Source organism: Hydra viridissima, unplaced genomic scaffold, assembly GCF_058129835.1.
Source record: "Hydra viridissima isolate aposymbiotic clone 2 unplaced genomic scaffold, HvirCarnegie_v1 scaffold_5, whole genome shotgun sequence".
Lineage (NCBI taxonomy): Eukaryota > Metazoa > Cnidaria > Hydrozoa > Anthoathecata > Hydridae > Hydra > Hydra viridissima.
The window spans coordinates 17,329,762-17,349,929 of record NW_028324304.1 but is presented as its reverse complement, the minus strand read 5'-3'; the positions used below and the strand labels follow the sequence as shown (position 1 = coordinate 17,349,929).

The window sequence follows — 20,168 nt, the reverse complement described above, 5'->3', positions numbered from 1 at the left end:
CCCGTCCACGTCAAAGCGAAGGCTTTGCTTCTAGCTCAAAGTCATATTAAATTTTCTCTCTCTCTTTCTCTCTCTGCGCGATTATTTAAGTCGCAAATGTTTCAAAAAGTCTTTTCAAGTTGCAGCATAAGATCTATGATAAAATAGTTATAACTTTTTTGTTACGTTTGATAAAAAATTTTATTGCGTTGATAAGACCTTGGAGAACATTAATCCCATTAAATAAAATACATGTCTTTTCAGTGAATACATGTTATCTTTTCAGTGAATACATATTATCTTTTCAGTAAATACATATTATCTTTTCAGTGTGAATACATGTTAGGTTTGTGAATAGTTAAAAAATAATCTTAAGTCAAGGAGAAGTTCATGATTGAACTAAAAAGTGGTACCCGAGGGGGTTATAGAAAACCAACTTTTTCTTTTCTAAAAAAATTCATTCTTTTTCTTCTTGGATCTCAATAATTTACTTTCTAGATAAAATTTTCTTACTTTAGAGGTCAGAAAGGTTTTAAAAAGGTATGGTATATCCTGCGCACATTTTTTCCCACTTTGAACCCGTTCATCTAGTATATGTTATTTTTATTTCTTTAGCAGTCTCAAACTTATTTCCATATATCTTGTTTGTGACCAACTACTTCCTTTTCCCTTTCATTCAAATTTGCATCCTGTTTGTTTTAAGTTACATCCGTCATAGAAACAAAAAACAAAACAAAAAAAAAACAAAAGGGAAGTTTAAGATCGATCCCCTAAACTCAACTATTGCGATGCACCGGCTGCAATCCTCTCTTTTGGGACCTGTCGGGTAACATGGTGCACATAATGGAGGTAATAAGAAAGGCTATAATTGATAAAGCAAGAAAAAACGATAGTAAACTTTATGCGTTTGGTTCTTTACTTTCACTACTGTTTTTTTAAAGCTTATTTTAATTATTTTAATATTTTTCTCCACTTAAGGATTTTCTACCTTCTAACAAAGATATCTTTAGATTGGTGTTTTGATCGGTGGAAATTTTGCACACATATTTACGTTCAAAATTTAGATGAATGTGCGGAATCCAAAATATTTCCACTACGGCATCTCAATAAATTATGCTAAATCTTTTTGGACATTATACTAAATTTAGAAATCCAAAATTACACTGGTCAACAAAAAGAGAACTTTTTCTTTTATTTTAGTTTAACAGTTGAATTAGGAGTCTCTGAGTTCAAATATGTCAAACAGATTTTTTCTATCATCAAGTTTTTCATTTGTGCATTTTAACATTGACCCAACTTTGCCCAATGTGTTGCTACATGTTTCAGAGACCTATCACTGTTTTGTGGTTGTGGTCAATGGTCATTCTGAGTTGACCGTGCATGTGTGTGTGAGGTAGCTGTGTGCTTCTACCAAAACGGCGCCGGCTTTGTGAGTATTTTCCGCCTTTTTGATCAAGTAAGTACTAGTCAATCACCTGTAAAAAGCAACCAAATATGGGTTGGATATACTGCTTAATTTCCTAATGCAGGTTTAAAAAACTTTTCATTCTGGTGATTGCTCATTAAATTCTAATTCCTGTTCACTAACAATGCTGCGAAATTGCCTAATAACCTGACAAATAATCCAATAAAAAAGTGGATTTTGCCTTATTAGAAGAGGAAAATTAAAAAAATTTTTTAAAATTCTTTAAAAAAGTTTGTTCATAATTAAACGTAAATCAGCAAAAAGTTATGCTGACCAGTGTTATCAGTTTTATTTTTGACTCTATTGTTCATATAGGTAGTGTTTTTTCTTAAGGTGAACAAATAGAGTACGCTTTCTCACCAAGATTTTTTTGCAAGACATCGCTTTTGGACATCCTGAAAAATGACGTTAAAACATTTTAAGCAAAACTGAAACTTTTGAGGACTCAGCAATCCGGGAATAGCTTTTTGACAATCTGTGAATATTTAATAAGTTAAGAGAAACAAAGAAGTTCGGATTAATTCAACGGGCAGACGACCTTTTTACACTTGGCTACTTTTGCTGTAACATCAATTTACACAGCTACTTTTGCTGTAACATCAAACTCCATAGCAATCACATGGTTCTACCGATTGCTTATTCATAAACCTTTCAATATCATATTCTAGTTATCTGAACTACTTGAAAATGTTATTGAAAGCTAGTATTTGATTACTTCTAAAGAAGAAACATGAGAGTTCTTTAAAATAACATGAAAAAGCAAAGAATGAAAACTTACAAATAGGTCTCAGCTCATGTTATAAGCCTAAAGAATCTCTGTTTTTCCATCAATTGGAACAATTTTTCCATTTTACCCAACACTTATTTAGGTCCTTTTACATTAGGTAAAAATAGAATAAAACCAAAAACAAAACCTCGATCATATACCACGCAATTCCTTTATGTTAACTATTATGTGGTGTTATGTGTAATTTGTTATCGATTCTTAAGTAATGAAAACTAAGTAACTGTAACTGAGTAACACTTACTATCATTTCTAAATTAAGGCTTCCAAACTAAAGATCAGTTTCCAGTTCCTGCTTTATCTCTAGTTTATCACTAAAGAAGTCTGTATCGATTGCAGCGCAGGCTGTTGCTTCTGGAATATATGCTTGTGGAGGATAAATTGTGGCGCTTTTATGGACATTGTTCATGTGTTTCAAGTACGCCGTACGTATTGGAAATACAAGACTGCAAAAGTTACAAGAGAACCGTTGATTTGCATTGGCTTGTAAAACTGATTCGTTTGGGATAGAATAGAACGGAGCATTCTCTTCGGCTACTTGTTGTTTGACTTGCTTAGGAACTCGTGCTTTTCTTTTCTGTTTTGATATTTCTTTGATGGTTTCCAGCTCGTTTTCTAAATCGTCTAATCTCAATGGTAGACAAGAAGCCCCTGGTGGCAAGTCTTTATCACTTGAACGGATAGGTCGATTGTAAATACCCTTTTCAATGTGCCTTCTATGATGACTGTTCATTCCGGATTTGTGGCGGAATGGTCGACTGCAGAACATGCATTTATAAGGAAGTTCACCCGTATGTATCATCTTATGATCATTAAGATGCGACTTAGCAAGAAATTTTCGAAAGCAAACTCCACATTCAAACCTTTTCTCACGTCCGGAACGGAATTTACGACCTTTCTTTTGAAGTTCCACCGGAGTAATGTCACGTGAGAAATGGTCGCCGTTTGTTACAGGCAGCGACTTAGAAGACTCTTCGATGGCTGAAGCACAATCAAGGGGACTCTTTAGTTTTGTATTTTTTGTTTCACTTTTAGGATAGGAAGGAAAGTCTGATGCTAACATTTTGGATACCGAACTTTTTAAATTCTTTAGGCTTACAGGTAAAGCAGGTACAGATTGAGGATTTTGCAAACGATTTTTTGAGGTTTGTTCGTCTAGTTTAAAATCTAAAGTTTCACCAATACGATAATCGACGTCAGCTTTTGACTTTTTATTATTTTTATTGAAATCGCTTAATACGTTACGGCTTAGCGGATTGTTTGTAGGTAATAAGGCTGCACTGTTTTTTTCTTCATTACTTCTTACATTACTTTCGGGAAGAATAGTAGAATCATCATTCAAACCTTGAATCAAATTAAGACCAGCTTCTATATTAATACTTTCATGAATAATTTGAGGTTCAGGAGACCCACCTTGATTTACACCCAAAGTTGGATTAGGTATTGGCCCACAAAATACTTCGTATTTGTGATGCAACTTTATATGTCGGTTCCATCCAGATCGCTGCCTGAAACGCTTTGAACAAAACTCACAGTGGTAAGGCATTTCACCACTATGAACATTATAATGTTCTCTGTGGTGAAACTTGTTATAAAATACCTTTTTGCACACCTTACAACCGTATGATTGCCGCCCATTTACCATAGACATAATCGGTGATGCCTGCTCATCTGAATTGATTGAATCGTCTGCACCAGATAAATACTGCTCTTGTTTCTTCCTCAACATAACAGTCTTAATATATCTTTTAGCTGCCTGAAGAGCTCTTGGTGGGATGTCATCGCAAACTTTACGTTTTTTTTGTGAGATCGAACTACCATTTTCTTCAAGGTTGTTCTTCAATAAATTTTCTCTCTCAACTGGCTCAACAGTACCAGTAGTGCTTTCTTTTTGTGGAGAATTAACAGGACACAACGTAGGTCCTTCACCTAAGAGTAACTTATTTCGAAAATCCTTTTTCATACTGTGATTTGACCGTAAACTTCTATGAAGCTTCATTGACTCTGCATGGAGTTCAACATGCTTATTAAACAAGTCTTTAGAAAAGAACTTCCTATGACAAGTTACACAATCATATTGAGGGACACGTTCTTGAAATTGAGCATTAGACAATTTTGCTACATCAAATTGACTTTCACATCCTACTTGTGGTAAATTGATGCCACACTCCTGAGAAACATTGTTATTTATTAATGAAACATTTTTGCATGGATCAATGGTTTTCTTTACATTAAACTGATCAGCAACAGTAACTAATAGAACATGTGAAGTTTTATTCAAGGTACCATTTGAATATTTACTAAATGTTAGATGCTCCTTTTCGTGGAATGGCAAGAAATGATTAGGGAACATCTCCTTACAAAATGAGCATTTACCACTGTTGCTTTCAGTGCAGCCATTTTGATTTTCTTTAATGTCTAAAATATAAAAAAATGTTTGGTTTATAACAGTTTAGAAATATCATAGTATAATTATTCAAAAAATTAGCTTAAGTAAGCAAAGGCACAAAGAACTAAAACTACAAAAAGTATTGAAAAGTGTAAAAAATATTTGAACTTGCATAACAAAAAGTATTTTTTTTGTTTTCTTGTTACTTCAACAACCCAATTTGAAACAAATTTTATAATGAAACCAAAATCAATTTTATCAAAATAATATCATATAGCTTAATAACAGCTTGAGAGCTCTTTATTGTTTTGTTTTTTTCATAACACTTTGTTTTCTTGTTTCAAATGAAAGAAATTACTATTCTACACTCTACTTATTACAAACTTTATTCGTCCTCTTTTTTCTTCTCAGCCTCTCTTTTTCTTCTCAGCCTCTCTTTTTCCTCTCAGCCTCTCTTTTTCCTTCTCACTTTATTGTTTCAATACTTATAATTTAACATGCACATGTTTCCCATAAAAAACCCAAAGGGAGTCCTCCAAAAGGAAATGTTCACTACTATTTAACTGGTTTCTACCCACTGATAACCGCTAAGAATTTTGCATCAAAATAACAACTGAGAAATATATGCATTTATGTTCTGGTCTCAGGTAACACATTAGTCTGTAAAAAAAATCAACCTGTTGCAATCTGCCTTCTTTTACCTCTTTTCAATCAACTCACTGCAACTTTCTAAAGAGACTTCAAAAAAAAAGGAATCAATTTAAAAATGAAATCTTACTAAGAATAATAACTAACTTTCTAAAACTTCAACTATTAAACCAAATACAAGAATGTGTATTGTATATTGCATGTGAATGTGATTCAATTGTATAAAGCTTACTTAGTTTTTAAAAATATATATCCAATTTTTAAAAATTTAAAAATGTTTTATTTTGCTGACAAAACACAGAAAACAATTGTAAGTTTTTAAAAATTGTTCATGCCAAAACATACAGACAGCCTATTCAGTATGGGCAACTTAATAACATATTTAAATTTCTTAAATATTTCACACCACTGGATAAAAAAATGCAGGTCATATATGTAAAATCTAATTATAACTTACTATTATTCTGAGGAACCAAAGTTGCACTCTGCTAAATAAAGGTTATAATATTCAAATTTGTTAGCCCTTTCCATTAATAAACAAAAGGTTATACTTACAACAGTGACTTGCAGAATTATGTGGCATTAATACTTAAAAAGTTAAGTTTTGCATAAACTGTTTGACCCATGTTTTGAATACTCCTGCATTACATTACATGCAAAGTGCTAAAAGAATTTATTTAAAGTATAATAACATTCTGCCAGATTATATATCAATTTTCTTGAAGATATAATCACAAAATGATATTTTATCTTCAAGTAAATTTAAACAACTGATTGGCTTAATATCCTTAAAACGAATTATTTATAAGAATAGCAAGTGATACAGTGCAAAGGTATTCAAAACATGAAGATTAATGCATGTGTCAAAACTTAATTTTTTTAATGCTGCAAAACACTATAGGAAAATATTTTAAAATAAACTTTTATGCTAATTAACAAGGGTAAAATTTTGCATAACGGAAGTTTTTATAAAAACAATAAGAACAACAATTTGATACCTCGTTTCCATTAGTCTTATGATAACTTTCAATTATGTCAGGAATTAAAGATAACACTCCAGCAGGAACCCAAGAGGCTTCCCATACAATTTTATAATAACTGCCAAAAAACTATAAAGAAAGGAACTAGTCCTAGTTCAAAATAATAATGAGATGGCATAAATATATCAAAAATTTTAAATATGATTATAATCTTTTTAAATTACTCTAACAATAGTATACTCTCTAAAAAGTAAGCAAGTAAATTTATCTTTTTTTTTATTTATTACCAAGGTTCTTGAGTGGGCATGGAGGAGTTAAATGAGCGCACAATACTGGTTTTGTTGCCAAAGTTCAAGAATAATGTCTGGACTGAGCTCTTAAGTTTTAATAGAAATTATAGGAGTTGGTTTAAGAACTTTTATAGACTTTGTAAATGTTTTACATACTCGTGTTTAAGATAGCTCTAATTTTTAAAAATATAAAGAATAAAAAAAGAAATTTAAAAAAAAAAACAAACAAACAAAACAAAAAACAAAATCAAAAACAAAATCAAAAAAGAAAAAAAAAAGAAAAAAAAAAGAAACACAACAAATAATTGATAGTAGATAACTTTAAAACAATAGAAAAATTGTTTAAAAAAGAATAATATAAACTTATGACATTTAGCGAGCTAAAAGTTGCTCGCTGTAAGGGATTTATATACCAAAGCCATGTACAGCTTATTTCTAGGATAATTGTGAATGACCTAAAGCTACCAATAAAAAAATTGATTCATACCTCACTATTACATTCATCTAGCACCTGCCGTGCTTTTAGTGAAAAGTTATGTCTTAATAGATCAGATTTTAATTCGTTCTTCACTGCTAGCGCAAATCTGTCATTTACAGCCATTTTTATGTTTAAGTTTTTCGGAAAATCTCCTGGCCGAATTCCGTCATTATTTTACATTTATCAAAAAAAATTGTCTCCTTACGTCCGAATTTATAACGCTTCTCTTTTTAAATTTTTAATCCATAATATAACTCAGTTCATCTCCGCTTATAGGGTAAACTGTCCTTTATCTGACCATGGACGTATAGGAGATGGACGTACAACTGATTGTTTTACATCAAAGAGGCCGTAGAAATCAGCCAGCCATGCGATTTTCCGACAAACTCTAAATTTTCACCCGTCAAGAAAAAAATCTATTAAAATGGCTACCCACAGTTTTAAAACAGAAACTCTGATCACGTGGTATTAGTTTAAACTTTTATAGCATTTGTTTTATAAGACTATTCAAGAATAAGTAACTACTTCACGCGTTGACAAATTACTAAACAAATTATACCAAGGTAAAGGAAATTAGTTGTCGGCACGAACAGATTTTCATCAAATTTTCAAGATGAAAGTTTGTAAATTTGGGAACTTTTTTAGGGTAAATAAAGTCTGCCAATCATAAAATTGACCTGGGAGGATAGTTTGAAAATGACTAAAAAAAGTATAGCGAAATATAAAAAAACTTAAATAAAATTTTTTGTCAAGATCTGGTTTCATTCAACTCCTTGGTCCTTCATTCACCAGCCTTAACTTTGTGTATTTTTTTTTTGTATTTTTTGCGACATGTCGTCATCTTTTGCCTCGACCACTCTATAAGCTCCATAATATATATATTCCTTTATGCATTATTCTTTAAGTAGGTGTATTTCCTAAATGGCTTTTTTATAATTCATTTGATAAAGCAAAACCTTTTAAAAAGTTAATCAAATTTATAATTAACATGCAAAATGCGGCCAGATAATTCATGTTTTCGCTCTTCATATATTATTTCATTTTTCATAAAAAGCACATTATAACCCATTTGTTTTTGTCAAATAAAAATTAGTTTATATATAGCTGGTAAGTCATACTATGTTAATATTATATTAATATTGTAATAAATACTATGTTAATATAATAAATACTATGCTAATACTATGTTAATATTATAATAAATACTTAGTTATTCTTGCGGTTTGCCATAAATTGGCTTTGCTAAATTCTTTAAAACTGTGACAAGTTATTTTTTTCGCTATTGTATTTTTAATCATTTTAAGTATAAGTTATTTATCCTAAACTGTATATGTTTCTGTTGTTAAACATGAAAATAGAAAATTCTATAATATTCATAAACTGGATATCTACAGCAATATAAAAGATGGAGTAGTTTACTGGATATGAAACCATAGTGCTCTAAGTAGCTACAAAACTAGTTGATATTTTGTATTATTTACTATATCTCAAATTATACATAAACTAAAGTAGTCAAGTAAATGATCTCAATTTCTTTTCATCGCCCGCGTAATTTCTTAAAGTATTAAGAATGTCTAGCTATATAAAATTAAGCTTAAAACTTGGTTCTATTACTGTTAGCTTTATTAACTAAAAGGAAGTTGATGTGACTGGTTAGACGAGACCAAAAAATTTCGACGAATCCGTCAGAATTTTATGTAATTTAATTTCTATTTGCAAATGTTTTGAGAACATACTGAAAATAGTAGATTAATCTTTTGATATTTTCAAAGTTTTCATAATGACTTTCAAACACTGCGTTTGTAAATCGCTTGTATCCATGGCGTACTTTATAACAGGCCTGTTAACCGTGCGGATGACGTCAAAAACTGGAGGCGAACAATTTGGATTTCCAAATTTTGATAAATGAGAAGTTCTGAAGGTCTTACTAAATTATTTAGTCAAAATTTTTACGTTTTCAATAATATTTATGATAAACATGAGTCGTTAATGCTGTGTTACAAATTGCAACGAAATTATGATAAAAACTCCAAAGAAAAAAACTTTTCGCCTTCCTCCAACACCAGAAGAAAGAAAAAAGTGGTTGGCTGTTATACCAAGACAATATACCAGATAGGAAAGACACCGTTGTTTGTGAAAGACACTGGCCTGTTGGATATGTTTCAACAAAAGGTTATGGCGAAGAAAGACCTCGTGATCCTTCATCTGTGTTTACGTGTGTAAAACCAAGTTAAATTTCGAAGCCATCAACTTGTCCCAGAACTACTTCAAGAACTCATTCAGAAACTAGAAATTTTCAACCTGATAAGTTGTCTGAGTTCAATTTTAAAGATGTTATAAAATTGTTTAATGGTCTGAAAACAAACATAGAAAACTACAACTTAAATGGAGTTGATATACTATTTAATACTAAAACAGAATATAGTATTGATTCAATTATTAGAGTTCTTCCATAACGCAGATGTGCCATTGTTTGTTCTGAAAGTAGATAATAATTTTCATTATGAATTATTTCATTGTGGAGTTGATTGTATAATAAAAACTCTCTCAAAAAACAGAATTACCATGTTAAGTAGATGGTCCCATATTACAGAAGCTGTTCGATTTTTAAATACTTATGAGACAAGTAGTAAAAAAATATATTATTCAACAGCAACTTTTTTCAATGGGTGATAAACTTGGTACCGATAAAAAGCATTCTGTTGAAACAATCGTTAGAGCATTTGAGAACTTTGCAATGTCATGTGCTACATATAATTGTCTCATAGAAGACTTTGAACTTCATAGCATTAAGACATTAACAAGACTAACATCAAAAGTGAAATCTATTCATGAGGATATTTATCTACAAAAGGTTTTTTTAAATTTAACAGATATTAGAGATAAAAATTGCATTCTTTTATTAGATGAAGTTTATGTTAAGACTATGTTGCAGTACCATGGGGGAACAGTTTTTGGAAAAGCAGTTAACAATCCAAGTGTTCCTGCTAATACTCTTTTATGTTTTATGAAAGTAAGTTTGTTTGGTGGACCCAAATTTTTATGCGAGATGCTCTCCGTGTGTGAAGTCGATTCAAATTTTCTTTTTGAGCAAACTAGCTTTCTTTTATATGCCATAAAAACAGCAGGTGGTCATGTTGTATCTATAATTTGTGATGGTAACAGGGAAAATCAGGTATTTTTCAAGAAATTTGAGACAGATGGTGTACCTTGGCGAACAAAAGATAATATATATCTTTTATATGATTATGTACACCTTTTAAAAAATATTCGCAATAGTTGGATTACTGAAAAAACTCAAAAACTTTAGTTTTATTGTTAACAAAGAAAAAAAAGTTGCTAAATGGTTTCACATTTTAGCATTACATAAATTAGAATCAAATCAAATGAGTAAAATGTCTAAACTTACTGACATTGCTGTGTTTCCCATACCAATTGAAAGGCAAATGGTTTCAACTTGTCTGAAAGTATTTTGTGAAGAAACTGTGTGCCTTAAAATGTCACACAGAATTAAAAGATGTTGATGATACTATTTATTTTCTTTCAATGATTATTGAATTTTGGAGGATCGTTAATGTTCATAGCCCTTATGCAGATATGTGTATGTATGATCGAAATTGAGCTGCTATTTTCTCTTCTGGTGATTTTTATCTTCAAAAACTGTTAGAATTTGGAAACATGGCTAAACAAATGTGCTCTTCTCAAAATGTTTGTTTTAAATGTTTCTCAAAAGATACTTCTGATTGTCTTTATCATAATTGTAATGGTCTTGTGGAGTTGTCAAAGTTCCTCTTGTCTACAAGTCATAAATACGTTTTGCTTGGAACATTTACAACTGATACTTTAGAGAAGCTGTTTGGAAAACTCAGACAAGGATCAGGTGGTACATATTTTATTACTGTTCAACAAATACTTGAGAAAGTTGGTTTTATAAAAACTAAATTACTTTTGCAGTTAAGGTGAGTTTCCACTCATCCGTTTTTGCTCCGGGAAAGGGAAAGGGAAGGGAAAATTAATCACGTGAGCGTGCGCAGTTTGTAATTTAATTTTGAAAATTGATCACTGCGCATGCTCAAGTGATTAATTTTCCCATCCCTTTCCCTTTCCTGTAGGAAAAACGGATGAGTGGAAGCTCACCTTTAGACAATAATGGTGTTGGTCTTGATTTTACTACATCAGGGCATCTTGTGAAAGATATGGTTTTTACTTAAATGAAGAAAAATGTTTGATATTTGATAACTTACCAGAATTAGAAAAAATATTATTTATAGATGTCAAAATGACTCTGATTTACATAGCCGGATATATTCTCAGAAATGATAAAGATTCAGATGACTCATATTTTTATTATAAGAAATTCAGAGATTTTACTGAGGAAATCAATTGTGGGAGATTAACAGTGCCTGGTGATTTGGTATGTCAATGGGTAATATACTGCTATATAATGTTTTGTGAAGTAGCTGATAATACGTGTATTTCTGAATCATACCAACTAATATGAAAAAAACCATGGGGTTATACTTTCAAATATATTCTTTAAAAACTATTGTAATTTATATTCTCCAAGATCTGAAAAAGAACCAAAACAAAAAATTTTGAAACTCAAGTATTTAATAACACAGGCTAAAAAAGAAAAAAATCTTTTTTTCTGATGCCTGAAATATATAAATTGATAATTGCACTAACATTATGCAGTGAAGTAAAATATATATATATATATACATATATATATATATATATATATATATATATATATATATATATATATATATATATATATATATATATATATATATATATATATATATATATATATATATATATTTTACTGCAAATTGTTGATAAAAAATATATATTGTGTTTTATTGTACATAGTTCATAAAAAAAAAAAGGAACAAGGTGTTTACTTTTTTTATTTAAAAACACTCACCTCCAGTTTATGACGTCCTCGGCACGGTGAATTGGCCTGTTAAAAAGTACGCCGTACTTGTATCTTATATGTAAAGCCCAAAGTTTGTATGTGGGTGTGTTCTTCATACAAATCCACAGTTTCGATTCGATCATCACCAAACTTTGCACAGAGATCTAATTTTTACTTGGGAAGGTTTTAAGCCAATTTTGGACCACCCAGACTCCATATTCAGGGTGCTTATGGGTGAAACCAAGTCAAACCCCTTCAACAACTCCTTGCCCCCGCGAGAAAATGATTACGGTGCTAATAATTTTAATAGTTTTTATCAGTGAAAACCAAAAATTTGTAAATATGAATTAGCAATTATTTATGACGATTTTTGAGAAATATATTATGAAAATTATTAGGCACCGGAGATTCGGTTCATAAAATCCGCAAAAAGTCAATCCGACTTATTTGGCGGATTAAAACAGTCCGATCGTTAAAAATTTTACAAACCATAATCCGAAAACTAATTTACGAACTACTAGCGAAATTTTTTTTTGCGGGTTCTCTTTGCTGTTCGGATTTTTAATCTGAAAAGTTTTTACGAATCAATTTAACTTTAATTCGCTTAGCGAATTATACAAATCACTTTCCGTTCGAGACACCAATAAATAGTGCGGTCCAAAAATTTACATTTTTACTATGTGCACGTCATATAAACAGTGGATTTGGAAATCTTAACCTACAACAATTCGTTCAACAAATCAACAAGTCTATTATTCTTCACTTACATCTATTACGGTAAGCCATTATTATATTACTTTGATTTAAAAGTTAAGAATTTTTGGAACTGAATTTTTGCGGATTTTTATTTTTTGTGGATTGAATTCCTTTGCAAATTAATTCGCTTTACGTTTTGCTTCAATTAGTGGATTGGTCCGATATTTATATTGTTATATTTCTTCTACTTATATAGAAATAGAAACAAAAATAGAAATAGACATAAAAACTAGTTTGAAAAATTCTTACGTTCATTTCAACAACTAAGGCAAATAATTTGTTCTTTTATTGAAAACTTTATGGATGCCTCAAAAATATCATTTTTTGTTAAGACAAAAATTAAGGAAAAATTCAAATAATCCAGTTTATTCCATTTTTATGTTATTTCTTTTTTTTTTTTTTTTCTTTTCAGATGCCTTGGCTATCTAATACTTGAGAATTCTTCAACTAGGTGGAGAAAAACAAGGCAAAATGTAAGGCATGTGTCAAGCCAAAAACCGAGGTGTCATCAGAGCTTGCTCACTAATTCTATGAAGATCTAAACAAAAGATTCAAAGAGGAGCTGATAAATATTGAATTCTCTACTGCTCATTTTTTAAATCCTAACAGCAAGGGCATGTGCTTTGTGGATGAGGGGGAAAAATTTGAAATAAACAAAACTGCAATAAAGAAAGCTATGGAAGAACGGTCAAAAAATGAAATTTTAGCTAGTCAAAGCACTTCTTCCCCTTCAATGTTGGATGATGAAGATGATGACAACTTTGATTTCACTGTATAACTGAGGAAGAAAGTGTTTGATGCAGGTTATATTAATCCTGGAGGTGAAACAAGCACCAGTAAAGCCATTTCGGTTGAAATTGAGGGATATTTAAATGAAAAAACCAGTTCCAGCAAGTACAAATGTACTGAAATTCTTGAAACAAAACCAGTATATTTACCCAATGATGTCAAGGCTGGCCAGAAAAAACTTCTGTATACCTGCCACATCTCAACAGCAGGGAATATACACAGCTCTAGAAGAACCAGTCTTTCAATTTCAAAGGTTGAGATGTTGGTATATAAGAAAAAAAAACACTAAGAAACTCAGAAAAACTCAAAATACTGTGTGGGCAGAAAATGAATTTGGAAAATAATTAACTTTAAGTTTGATTTTGACTTTTTTGATTTCTTAACATGCAAATCATTTCGTTTCATTGTATACATGAATATTTTAAATAAATAAAAATGAAACTTATTTCAAAAGCATTTTTTGTTCTGAATCCGTATAAATGAGTAAAAGTAATAGCGGTTCGGATTTCATTTCGAAAAAAAATTTTCGAATTGCAATCCGATCTGAAAGTATCGAATTGGATTGCGGTCCGAAAAAATAATATTTTTTTGATGTAATTTTAAATCCAGAATTTTGATCTAGTTTAATATAAAACAAGCAAAAAACTAAAAAGTGTTTTTAGGAACCATACCCTAGGAGGGATTCGGGGGATCGTTTCGAACACCACAAAATCATGTCCATGCCCCTGTATTTAGATTTTCAGAAATGTTTGTGATAGATTTATCAATTTTTTTTTTTTTAAGTTTTTAAAAATCTTTGTTTAACATTGAAATTTACAGACGGATAAATAATTTTTATTTATTAAGTAGTTTTCACTACTTTATATTTGCATTTTTGTTGAAACAAAAACAAAGCAAAGCAACCTTTAATTATTAACAATTAGTATAAGCTAGCAGTTGCTAATTGTTAACAGTTACATAATGACTCCTTGTACGCGTTGATATACGAACTGAAAGCATGTTTATAGCCAGTATATTGACATTTGATTGATATGACCGATATATCATGCCAATATTATCAATCCAAATCAGAAGTTTTTATTTGAAGCATTCATTTAAAATGCCTAAACATACAAAAGAACATAGTGATTTTGTTGAAAATTTTTGCATTTGCTACTTCAGGAAAGGCAAGGATCTTAGAAATATAAATAATGCTGAAACAACCTATCTAAATCTAAATAAAAAGAAAAATGACTACTCAAACCTTATCAAAACTATATTCTGAAAAGGTTATTCAGCGGATAATCCTGACGTTCCTACCATGCTTTACTCAAAATGTAAAAAAAGGCTTGCAGGGACTGATCCTTACTATGCGGCCGTGTTATGAAGGTAATTATAACTATATTGATCTTTAATTTACTTCAGTTAAAATTTAGTTTCGCTATTTCAGTTACTACAGTTGCTATAGATATGCTATAAAATTTAGAACTGAATACCAGAGTTATTAGAGAGAGAAAATGTGAATGTTTTATTTGTGAAAATGGGCGCAAATCAAAAGCGGAAAAAATATTGGCCCCTATGGTTGAATGTGTGTCGGGAAAACTTGTTTATCAAGGCGCTGAAGATGTTTCAAATAAACCTGCAGAAAGACTAATTTTTCAAGATTGCTATGCTTAAGTGGGACTAGGAATTCCACATCTCTGTACGAAATTAGAAAGAAAAAAGAATTTGACTGCCATTGTAAAATCAACATCCCCAACAACGCAAGGAAAAGTTCTGTCCAGATCTATCAAAGATTTCAGCACAAATGACTCGGAACATCTTAGCTTTGAAAACTTTTGGTCCTAACAAATCACTATCTCTTTCGGAAAAACTGAGGTTAAGAAACCTTTCTTTTCTTTAGATAAATTAAACAAACTTCAATTAAAAATACATCCCAGGTAAGTTTTTGTTGCTTAAAAATACTTTTAAAAATAAATTTGTTATAAGTTTAAAGCCGATTTTTGTAATAACTTTATTATGATTTCTAAGTAATCGCAACATGATTGAAGTTGCACGATTTCTGAGAAGTGAGGCAGGACGGAAAAGTGTGGAATCTGGTTTCAATATTAAACTGATTGAGGACAACGAAACGGTTGGAAAATTATTCAATTGTGATAAACTTCCATTGCTTTAAGAATTAAATGAAAGCGAAGAGGTAAGTAAACTATTAACAAAGTTGTTGAAGTTAGGTGTAGACGGAGGGCAGGGATTCCCTAAAGTTTCACTGTCAATAACCCTAAAACTGGAGTTAAAAAATAATAAAATTCCGGAGAAATTGATTAAGTGTGACGGATATGCGTGCAAAGATTTTAAAGATTTTAAAGATTCAAGCGTCCACAAAACTATTATATTGGCCATTTTGCTTTCATTGAACAAAAAGTACCAAAACATGCGATTAATTTTGAATAAGTTAAACATTTCATCCTTAGATTACACAGTATCTAAAGATCTAAAGGTTTTGCTGCAAATGGTTTGAAAACAAACTGCAACATCAAAGCACCCTTATCCGTATTGCATGACGTCATCTCCTGACTTTCAAAAAGCTGATCATTATACTCTTCTAGTTCTAGAGTCTTTGTGTAGATTGTACGACCAACGGATGGCTAATGGTGCAAATTTGAAAAAAGCAAAAAAGTACACAAATGTTGTTAATCCCCCTTTATTAACAGGCGAAAACAAAAAAAAACTAGAATTCGTAAATATTCCTGGTCTACATATCGCGAGGTTAGAATTAATTTGTTAAATCTCTAAGTTTAAACGTTGGGAGAAAATTTTTGATTTTTTCTAAAAGTAAATATTCTTTAAAGTTTTATCTTTTATTTTTTAAGAAATAGTTACTTATACTTTAAATAACTTATGTTTAAGCAAATTATTTAGTAAAGAATTTATAAAATAATGCGTATTTTAAAAGTTATTATTACTAACTAAAGTTAGTAACTCATTTTCTCCCAACTTTTAAAATTGGAGATAGAACAAAATAATTCTAACCTCGCGATATACTGCTAGGTATTGTTGACAAAATTTGAAAAGAGATGGAAAAAAATTTATTTGAAGACAAGGAGTGTGGGTTACAGTTTGTTAACCAATATCTGTCTAAGAATCACATCTGCAGAGTGTCCTACCAAGGGCAGCATCGTTTGGAAGGCAATGCTGGTAATAAATTGCTTAAAAGCATAGACAGCTTTGAACTGTTTTTTCAAGAGTCTGGTCTTGGAGTTTCCGCTGCCAAATATATTAAGGTACAAATATATCCACAAAGAGATTTTGAAAAAGTAGTCCATGTTTGTTTTGGAAAATAGTTAAGCTCCACATATCTTAAAAATTTAGAGGAGTTCTCTACGAGCTATAGAAATCTAAGGGCTACAATTCCTTTGAAGGTACACATAGTTGAGCAACATATTATCGAATACATCAACATGAAAGGTAGAATAAGAATAATAACTTTTAAATTTGATTAAAAAATAATTTATAATTTTAGTAACTAAATACTCTATAGTTCTAAATACTTCTACAGTTGAATCATAAAATTTGCATAATTTACGAATATTTATTAAATAAACTTGCATTTCTTTTGAACTTCTACTATTCTATAGGCTTAGGTTACTGGACCTAACAAGGTCTCGAATCCATTCATCAGGATTTTTATCAGTTTTGGCGAATGAGAAAAGTTGGAGAGCACAGCCCAAACTATATAGAGGCGCTAAAAAACGCGGTTGTTGCTTACAACTACAAGAACTTATAAAGTAGCTTTCTATTTGCAGGAATGTAGCTTGTAAAAAGTAAAATATTAAACCTCCTATGAACAAACTTTTAAATTGATTTTGAAATGTAAAATATCAGTCATAATCTAACCATAAAGACCAGAATTTTTTTTTTTTTTTACCGTAATAAATAATTGTAACAAACCCTTCTCGACCCCTAATAGCCCTCCCCAGGGTATGGTTCCTAAAAACACTTTTCAATTTTTTGCTTGTTTTATATTAAATCAGATCAAAATTCATCCACACATTTCAAATTACATAAAAAAAAAATTTTCGTTTAAAAGTTGAGACCATTTAATGTTATTTCAGGGGGGGGGGGGGTAATTTTAAGCTTTGCATGGTTATAAATCTTAAACGATAAGAGTTTTTTTGATGAAATTTGAAATCTGTCGATGAATTTTGATCTAGTTTATGATAGAATAAAAAAAAAAATTTTTTTTACATTAAAGGAGACGTAGTTCTAGGAAGGGGGCAGTTAGGGGTCGGGGCGGGGTTGGTTTAGCTCCAATTACCCTAGTTTGCCCCCATGTCTCTTAGTTACCTATCTTGAACAATAAAATTCCTGGGCACTCCTCTAAAATATATGACTTCTTCTTAGGCCCCTCACTAGAAAAAGTTGTCGTTTACATTTTTGGAATGAGGAAATGTTTTCTAATGATAAGCAAAAAAAAAAACAAAAAAAAAAAAGTTCTGGGGGGTTGTGTTGCAAGGTCTTAGAGCTATTTTTCCTATGCACCGTGAAAATTATTGTGATTTATCAATATGTTTGATGCTACATTACCACAATGTGGCTTAGTTTCCAAAAACATGACAACATAGCTACAATTACATTTCTGATTAACAGAGTAAAATTTTATATCTAATAGCTGGAAAACCCGGCGTATTGCACTGAGTATTTCAGCAGGTTGAAAATAATATTAGAATATAATGTTGTTAAAACTGTAAATGTATTAATGCAATTTTTGAATAATGTTCATTCTATTTATTTGTGAATTTCTATATGTGAAATTGTAATATATCTTTCAACTGAAATTCCAATAGATGTTTATGATTTGAAAATAGATGTTTATGATTTGCTAAAACATAAAATATTCATAACTTTCAATATTGCTTTAATATTATGCACAGATATATATCTGTGTATGTGGGTGTAAATTGGATATAATTTATATATATCTCTGCGTTTGGGTGTGATTTCAGGCGCGGATCTATGGGGTTGCCATTGTGGCAATGGCCACATAGTTTAAATTTAATGGCAGTCAAGTTAGTTTTGGGTTTTTTCGCATAAGGAATATCCCTAAAAATTTAAATTTGTCTGCCGTAATTTACGGATTTGGCAATAGAGATTCCTGCCATGTCCGTAATGGTTCTTATTATACGTTACCAAAGTTTTATTCAATCAATAAATGCTGTGAAAAAATATTAAAATACCAATCTTTTATCGAAATTTCAACCGCGAAAATAAAATTTGGCAACACAGTTGTAAACTCCTGGATAAGCGCCTGAATTTGGAAACTTTTTTTATGTGTGTGATGTGTATTCATTATGTGTTATACGTTCATATGTGTCAGTATCTAAGGACACAAATGTGTATAAACTGTATTGTACTATATATGCACTTTCCGACAAAACTTCGAGACCACGTCAGTTTCAGTTATTAATAGCAACAACTTATAAAAAAAGTAATGTAATTAGAATGTACTTAAGGTGGTACATTAGGGTTGTCCATTTTAAACTTTTTTTTTTAAATTTTAACCGGGGTTTTTACCAGTGATGACATTTTATCTAAAAACGCTAAATACCAAAAACTTCGAATTTAGAACGAATTTTACATCCCCCACAAGACATTGGAAGTTCAATTAATGGATTGCGCAAGTGTTGCGCAAAGTTTTTACTAACAAACTGTTGTTTTTTCTTAATGGGGTTCACACAATTTATTTGACAATCACTAAGGAATAAATCTACAAAAATTTATTAATTTACTACTTATTGTACTTATCCCACAAGAGATTTGTTTTAAAACACCACAGATATTGCGTAACATAATTCGGTTTAGTTACTCTTATTCCAAATAAATTTCAAACATTACGATATCGGTACTTTCGTTCCATTATGAGTTTAATATTGTGAAATTGCATTTAAGGAAGTCGGGTAATTCCGCATCAAATCACCCAAAATTTAGAAAATTTTGAACCATGGGTCCTCAAATTTTTTAAAAATTTCTTTGGCTGTTGCATCTTAAAAAGAAAAGTTAACACATAAAATTTCAGCTAAAAATGTTGAGCGGTTGACAAGATACTGCAATTTTAATATCGACCTGGTTTCCCAAAATGACCCGGTTTTCATAACATTCTGAAAAAACATTTTTCTTAAAAAAATAAGAAATAAAAATGGCAAAAATATGAAAATAAACATATATAATGTTTTTTTGATGCTGAATTCAATAAAAGTACTTAAAATGCTAAAATATAAAAGGAACATGCTTAAAAGTTAATAAAACAACTAGTTTCTATAAACCAACTTTGGGGCCCAATATCTCAAAACACCCCTGTCAAATTTTTTTTTTTTTTGCTGTTAATATTTTCAACTGCTTATAATCTTACTAGGCACAAAAAATCTAACTGGAAAAACAACTGAAACATACGGAACTTTAATTTCAATGATCTATTACTTTTTAAAGAAATTATTTTAAAAAACATGCAAATAGAATTCTGTAAAATATTATATTTAGTTTATAGACTCCTTAAAAAAAAAAAAAAAAGAATTTTGTTATATTTAAGGAAGTCTTAATTATATGATAACTTAGTTATTTGATCTTAACAACTGAAAAAAACATCCTGTTTTGTTTTTATATAAAAACTGAATAAGTGTGATATTGATGTGCATTTGTTTTTAAAATTTTGGTAA

At 30.5% G+C, this 20,168-nt stretch overlaps 1 protein-coding gene and 1 pseudogene across 5 annotated transcripts; one reads left to right on the top strand and one right to left on the bottom strand.

The window, feature by feature from the left end:
- Window positions 1-941: 941 nt before the first annotated feature.
- Window positions 942-7,206, bottom strand: LOC145189416 (uncharacterized). 4 transcript variants are annotated; one of them, XM_090087498.1, is made up of 5 exons: window positions 7,023-7,206; window positions 6,264-6,374; window positions 5,723-5,753; window positions 2,473-4,646; window positions 942-1,454 (listed from the first exon to the last, which is right to left on the bottom strand). In XM_090087498.1, the coding sequence occupies exons 1-4, from the start codon at window positions 7,134-7,136 to the stop codon at window positions 2,500-2,502; spliced, it is 2,403 nt and encodes an 800-aa protein (XP_089943624.1). In that variant the 5' UTR covers window positions 7,137-7,206; the 3' UTR covers window positions 942-1,454; window positions 2,473-2,499. The 4 variants fall into 4 exon arrangements, with proteins under 4 accessions (XP_089943624.1, XP_089943623.1, XP_089943625.1 ...); XM_090087497.1 differs by lacking the exon at window positions 942-1,454 and having other exon boundaries at window positions 2,453-4,646; XM_090087499.1 differs by lacking the exon at window positions 942-1,454 and having other exon boundaries at window positions 2,453-4,646; window positions 5,723-5,750.
- A 1,517-nt stretch (window positions 7,207-8,723) lies between these two features.
- LOC149889066 (uncharacterized) lies at window positions 8,724-13,468 on the top strand (annotated as a pseudogene). Its single transcript, XR_016452980.1, has 4 exons — window positions 8,724-10,972; window positions 11,146-11,619; window positions 13,103-13,168; window positions 13,300-13,468. The product of XR_016452980.1 is annotated as an uncharacterized LOC149889066 (transcript).
- The last annotated feature ends 6,700 nt before the right edge of the window (window positions 13,469-20,168 follow it).